Here is a 7,196-nt window from a genome sequence, read left to right on the forward strand (position 1 = left end):
ACATTATGTTAACATTCATTGTTAATTTATGTTTCATTGTTTTACATTATGTTAACATTCATTGTTAATTTATGTTTCATTGTTTAACGGGTTATATCTATAGTTCTGATCTTTTGTTTGCCAGTTCCTGGCTAACCTTCTCTTTGTTCCTTGTCGTCCCATCCCCTGTCCCTGTTTGATGTATTTTCTACCTCAGTTTGGATGTAAACCGGTATGATGTAACCACTAATATCGGTATAAAAAAGAAATTTAAATAAATAAATAAGTTAGCTAGGGGGTTTAGGAAGTCCTCTCATTTACTGGGGAGAACTGTGAACGAACTGGGGAAACAGGTAATTGTGTCGGCACGCGTAGCTGCTAAAATCCCCCCCCCCCCTTACACGCTCGAATCACCATATGCAGGCGTCAATATAAAATCAGGCGCACATGTACACACGTACAGCCAATTTTATAACACGCTCGTGCTGCATCCATGTGCGCATGCCGTCAAACTCGCGCTCGTCTGCGCCCGCGCGTGGGTCTTAAATTTTACTTCCATGTTTTGAGGGCATAACTCAAGGTTAATATGCACAAAACATGTTAAGAGCATAACCATGGTTAGTGCACTTATAAACATGAGTTAGGTGCTCAGTTTTTATGCTCCTAAGCTGTTTGCACAAGACATGAGTTAGCACAAGATATGTTCCTAAAGCCTGGGTGCATCACATATAAGTTAAGAGCATAAAATGTGCTCATAGGTTGTTTGCATAAAACTTGTATAAATCATGTTTTATGCCCATAAATCCAGATAGAGGACTCCAGGTTCAGCCCAATTGACTAACATTAGCTCCAGAAACTTTATTCTTTCTCTAACCAAGAATTACATTTCCAGCATTAAGAAAGCTTGAGTTAAGCTTACCCATCTCTCTGCACTGGGAAGAAATAACTAATACCTTGATTAACATGCATTCTGCATAGGGAAGCACCAGAAGACTTGCTACATAAGCAGTAATGTCCTATACACAAAAATGTACGCAGAACCACGCATTGACACGTGAGCACAGCCTAGCACAGCTTATTGTTATACTGGGTCAGACCAAGGGTCCATCAAGCCCAGCATCCTGTTTCCAACAGTGGCCAAACCAGGCCACAAGGACCTGGCAATTACCCAAACACTAAGTAGATCCCATGCTGCTGAAGCCAGTAATAGCAGAGACCATTCCCTAAGTCAACTTGATTAAAGCAGTTAATGGACTTCTCCAAGAATTTATCCAAACCTTTTCTAAACCCAGCTACACTAACTGCACTGACCACATCCTCTGGCAACAATTCCAGAGCTTAATTGAACGTTGAGAGAAAAATAATTTTCTCTGATTAGTTTTAAATGTGCTACTTGCTAACTTCATGGAGTGCCCCCTATCAAAAAGAGTAAATAACTGATTCACATCTACTCGTTCTAGACCTCTCATGATTTTAAAGACCTCTATCATATCCCCCCTCAGCCGTCTCGTCTCCAAGCTGAACTGCCCTAACCTCTTTAGTCTTTCCTCATAGGGGAGCTGTTTCATCCTCTTTATCATTTTGATCGCCCTTCTCTGTACCTTCTCCAGTGCAACTATATCTTTTTTTTGACATGCAGCAACCAGAATTGTACACAGTACTCAAGGTGCAGTGTCACCATGGAGCGATACAGAGGCATTATGACATTTTCCGTTTTATTGCGCATTCCCTTTCTAATAATTCCTAACATTCTGTTTGCTTTTTTGATTGCCACAGCACACTGAGCCAGTGATTTCAATGTATTATCCACTATGATGCCTAGATCATTTTCCTGGGCGGTAGCACCTAAAATGGAACCTAACATTGTGTAACTACAGCAAGAGTTATTTTTCCCTATATGCAATACCTTGCACTTGTCCACATTAAATTTTATCTACCATTTGGATGCCCAATCTTCGAGTCTTGCAAGGTCCTCCTGTAATGTATCACAATCCGCTTGAGATTTAACTACTTTGCATAATTTTGTATCATATGCAGATTTAATTACCTCACTTGTCGTATTCCTTTCCAGATCATTTATAAATATATTGAAAAGCACCGGTCCAAGTACAGATCCCTGAGGCACTCCAGGGCCTAAGTGCGAAGGTTATGGGAATTGCAATGTACATTAATGTAAAACAGTTAATAAAATAACGGGGGGGGGGGGGGGTTTGACAGCCTTGTATTAAAACATGAGGCTGTCAAGGCAAGAAACCCAATAGGGTCCCACCGGACCCAAGAGCAACTTGCAGGATGCAGACACCCTGATAAGACTCAGCAGGAAATCAACGAGCAGCTTGCTAAGCAAAGGCAAACTCTTAGGGCCTGGCAAGGATCAGAGAGAAGATCACAGACTCCCCCTCATAGAGCCCAGCAGGGGTCAGAGAGGAGCTCACAGAGTCCACAGAGCACAGGCACACTGGTTAAGGCCCAGTAGGGATCAGAAAGGTATGGGGAAGGTGGAAACACAAACACACAAATACACAAATACACACTCACTTTTACCTGTGCAGCTTCAAAATGCTAAACATCCCAACACTCAGCTATTATAGACATAGACCTACTGCACCGCATACCATACGACAACGATCATACCTCAAAAGCATTCACACAACCATGATCTCCCCACCACTCACTCAAATCATCGGCTTCACAGCACTCACACTCATCCTCTTCAATGCACAATCTTTAAACAAAAAAACCTCTATACTTAACGACATCCTCTCAGACGAAACACCAGACATCTGTGCCATAACAGAAACATGGTTGAAAGACACTGATAATGTTCTCCTTAACCAGCTCCCAAACAATATATACGATATAGTCTCCATCCCCCGATTAAAAAAGAAAGATGGAGGCATTCTCTTAGCCACCAACAAACAACTCAAACTCACACTCCAACCCATCCCCCCCCCAGCTAAATTAGAAATTGGCTTGTTCAAAGCCCCCTCTCTACAAATCTGCCTCATTTATGCTCCCCCTGGAACTCTTAACAACAACCCTTCATCTCTCATTGAATATATAGCTAAAAATATCTCTATCGACTCCCCAGCTATTATCCTAGGAGACTTTAATCTCCATGTCAACACAACACCTCATACACCTAGCTGCTCCTCCTTCCTGGAAGCCATGAAATCACTAGGATTCAAGCAAATCATAAACATGCCCACACATAAAGCTGGTCACTCACTCGACCTCATCTTTACAAACCGTCACTTCGTAACTGATTCTCTATCATGCACACCCATCCCATGGTCTGACCACTATATCATAAGAACATCCAACACTCTTCAAAGACCGCCGCCCCTCCCAATCTGCTCTACCACTATACAATACCGAAAAACATGCAATAGAGATGAGCTTACCACAGCTCTATCCAACACCCAGTTTAACCTTGATCTATCAAATGCTGATACTGCTTTAACATCATGGAATGAATACACCCTCTCAGTTGCTAATAACATTTGCCCCCTCATTACAAAAAACCTCTCCTCTCAGAAAAATACAAAAAAACCTTGGTACACTCCCACACTGAAAGACCTAAAACAAGCCCTTAGAAAAGCTGAAAAAAATTGGCGTAATGAACCCACACCTACTCTACTTGCACGATACAAAACTTCGCTGCAAAACTATAGTGAGATGATCAACAATGCTAAAAAGAATTTCTATGCTAGTAAAATACATCAATTTCAATTCAATCCAAAAATTTTGTTCGAATATGTCACTTCACTTACCAACCTCACTCCAAATATCATACCAGAAGAAGAAGCCAAAATCAAATGCGAACAACTGGCTTCTTTCTTTCAGGACAAAATTAACAAAATTATGACACGCTTCCCCCACAATTCCCACAAGCCCCAATTCAATAACCTCTGTCACACAAAAGACTCTGCACCTCAGCTAACAATCTTTGAAAACACAGCAACAACTGAAATTGAATCCCTGCTCAAAAAAGCTAAACCCTCCTCTCACCCGTCTGATACCATCCCCACAAAACTCCTCACTGTCCCTGATCTAATAGCCATCCCCATTTCTAGCATTATCAGTACTTCCATCGAATTTGGACAAGTACCCAACACTCTCAAATTTGCTATCCTTAAACCTACTTTAAAAAAACCTAAGCTCGACCCATTAGACCTTGCCAATTACCGCCCTATTTCTAATCTCCCATTTATTGCTAAAATCCTAGAAAAAACTATCAACCGTCAACTCAGTGACTATTTAGAAGAACACCAAATCCTCTCTCCCTCACAATACGGGTTTCGCAAATTACATAGTACTGAAACTCTTCTCTTATCACTGTCTGATTACCTTCTCAAAAGCCTAGATAGAAATCAAATACATCTTCTAGTAATCCTGGATATTTCAGCGGCTTTTGATACCGTTAACCACCAAATTCTCCTCCAACGCCTACACGAGATTGGAATAATTGGTACCGCGCATAACTGGTTTACTTCCTACCTGTCCAACCGTAATTATAAAGTCAAAATTGGCAACCACCTATCAAAAGAAATCCCCCTGAAGCAAGGAGTCCCGCAAGGCTCATCACTTTCATCTACCCTTTTTAACATTTATCTTCTTCCACTTTGCCATCTCCTCGCCAACCTTAAACTTCCACACTTTTTGTACGCTGACGATGTACAAATTCTTATTCCAGTAACAGAATCCATATCCAAAGCTCTTGAAATCTGGGACACTACTCTCACTGCCATCAACAATTTATTAACTTCCTTACAACTTGCCCTCAACTCCACAAAAACAGAACTCATGATCATATCTCCTCCCACCCCATTACATACGTCGCCTACCTCACCTATAACACCTACGCACATACAATTCTCTCACCAAGTCCGAGACCTAGGAGTCATTATTGATGACCAAATGACCCTCAAAAAATTTATCAGTGCAATCCTTAAAGAATGTTTTTTCAAATTACATACACTCAAAAAATTGAAACCCTTGCTTCACGCATCTGATTTCCGGACAGTTTTACAAGCCATGTTGTTTTCCAAAACAGATTATTGCAATTCACTCCTCCTAGGCCTACCTAAAAATGCCATCCGCCCCTTACAAATTCTGCAAAACACTGCAGCCCGTATCCTTACCAACACAAATTCAAAGGAACATATTACGCCAGTTTTGAAGGACCTACACTGGCTCCCCATTCAATCTCGCATACAGTACAAGACATTAACACTGATCCATAAAGCCCTCCACAATCCTGAAATGAAATGGTTTAATAATTCACTGCAATTTCAAACTTCTATTAAGCCAACTAGAAATCAATACCTCGCCACATTACAGACCCCCTCACCCAAACTATATAACCATGCCTCCACCAAAGCACGAGCGCTTTCCTTTTCTGGCCCATTGTTATGGAATACCTTGCCCACTGAACTGCGCCTTGAGCCATCTTCCAAAACCTTCAAGCAAAAACTCAAGACATGGTTATTTACACATGCCTATACCTGAAATATATATGTCGTTCTTCCCTTTATATGCCCTGCCTTATTTACCCAACACCCCCTTTCTCTACACTATATCTAAGTTCCCCTTTTTATGCCCTTACTGTAAATACCATTCCATACATTTGCTCTTAAATGCACCTTAAGCGCTTTCTTCCCTCTCATCACCCCTAATTTATAATTCCAACCCCTCCTAACCTGTTCCTACTCTCATACCTAATTTCCTAATATCCCTTTACTTTCCAGTCCTGTTTAACTTAGCTCAGTTAAACCTAAATGATAGTTCGGTTTTAAAAGATTCTACTTGTTTTATGTTTAAATATATATATTCTTACTTTTGTTATATGTATAATGTTTATTTAACCCTGTTAAATGTATAACGCTCCGGCGTAAGTTCCTGTTCATTGTACACCGACGTGATATCTTTGATGAGCGGCGGTATATAAAAAAACTTTAAATAAATAAATAAATAAATAAACGTTGGTTGGCATAAACTAGCTGAAAACAATCAAAAGAAACTTGTTTTTAGTTATTGTCACCTCAGCTGTGCCAGTAGTCTGCAGCAGCGGCTCAGTACCTCACATTTAGCAGCATTTTGTGCATCCATACTGCTCTAATGCCAAGCCTGGTTAATTTTCATTAGCAGAGTGACATCTTCCTCTCTTCTCTTGTTTACAGGGAACCTGAAGCATGTGGTATAGCTGTGGAGGAGAGATCCTGTTCCCAGTGCAGAGCCCTTTCCTGTGCGTGAGCTGCCTGCAGAATTTGTGGCTGCAGGGGGAATATTTGGAAGGAATTAACTCTCAGCATTTCCAAACAGCAGCAGCCACCGATCTCCTGCAGCAAAATTCTGTGCCTACATGATGGGGGTGGTGCAGGCTTGTGGGGCTGGTGGTTTTTACTACTGGGCCACCTTCTTGTAGCCTGGGAGACTGCAAGAAAGGGGAACTAACTTTTTTACCTTTGTTTTAGAATGAAGGGGGAGGGAAGGAAATGCAGTTTTGATAACCTGAATTCTTCAGATTTGACTCCCATCCTGTTTTGTTTATATGTTGCTTTCTTTTTTTTTTTTTTTTTAATTTAAACCCATTGTCTGCAGCACAAGCCCCAGACCAGGAGTTGGAAAACCAGACACGAAACAGAATATGCTGGCTAGAGTTAGGCTGGCAGACCTGACCTCATAGCCATGTGTTGTCTTCCTCTCTGAGAGGGATGAGAGGAGAGAGACATTTTTATGCCTTGTTTTAAGAACTAGTGGGTGTTTTAATGTTATGGGTTTTTGGGGGGAGCTTTTTTTTACATTAAAAATATTTCTAATAGTTTAACCTGATCTACCATGGAGACGTTTCATTATTGTCAGTATTTTGTTCTGTGAATTGAGTACTGCTGAACCATGGTAAACAAGTATAGCACAGGTAATAGCACTACGAACTTCCCACATTTTCTGGCCTTAGAGAATAGGTACATCAAAGGCAGCAACAGTACAAACGTCCCACACACATACGCACACGCTGCGTGCCACAAATCAGGGAGCAGTTACTTAGTCTCCCAGCCCAGAGGAGCCCAGAACTAGGATTAGATAAGCACAGCAGTATGAGGTCTAGCTAGGAGTTGCATGTGCTCTCCCCACATCAGCCAATCCCCTTTTACTAACATGAACTAACACACAATAACCGTCTTCTCTGCACAGTGTGTGCCTCTGAGGTGAGTTCC

At 41.3% G+C, this 7,196-nt stretch overlaps 1 protein-coding gene across 2 annotated transcripts in view; it reads left to right on the plus strand.

The window, feature by feature from the left end:
* The window catches only part of HDAC8 (histone deacetylase 8), a 273,689-nt gene extending 266,876 nt beyond the window's left edge, over window positions 1-6,813 (plus strand). For both annotated transcript variants that reach the window (XM_029607524.1, XM_029607526.1), the window contains one exon: window positions 6,162-6,813. In XM_029607524.1, coding sequence (XP_029463384.1) covers window positions 6,162-6,184 — 23 coding nt within the window. In that variant the 3' untranslated portion in view covers window positions 6,185-6,813. The remainder of the gene's footprint in view (window positions 1-6,161) is intronic.
* The last annotated feature ends 383 nt before the right edge of the window (window positions 6,814-7,196 follow it).

This window comes from Rhinatrema bivittatum, chromosome 6 (assembly GCF_901001135.1).
Source record: "Rhinatrema bivittatum chromosome 6, aRhiBiv1.1, whole genome shotgun sequence".
NCBI classification, from domain to species: Eukaryota; Metazoa; Chordata; class Amphibia; order Gymnophiona; family Rhinatrematidae; genus Rhinatrema; species Rhinatrema bivittatum.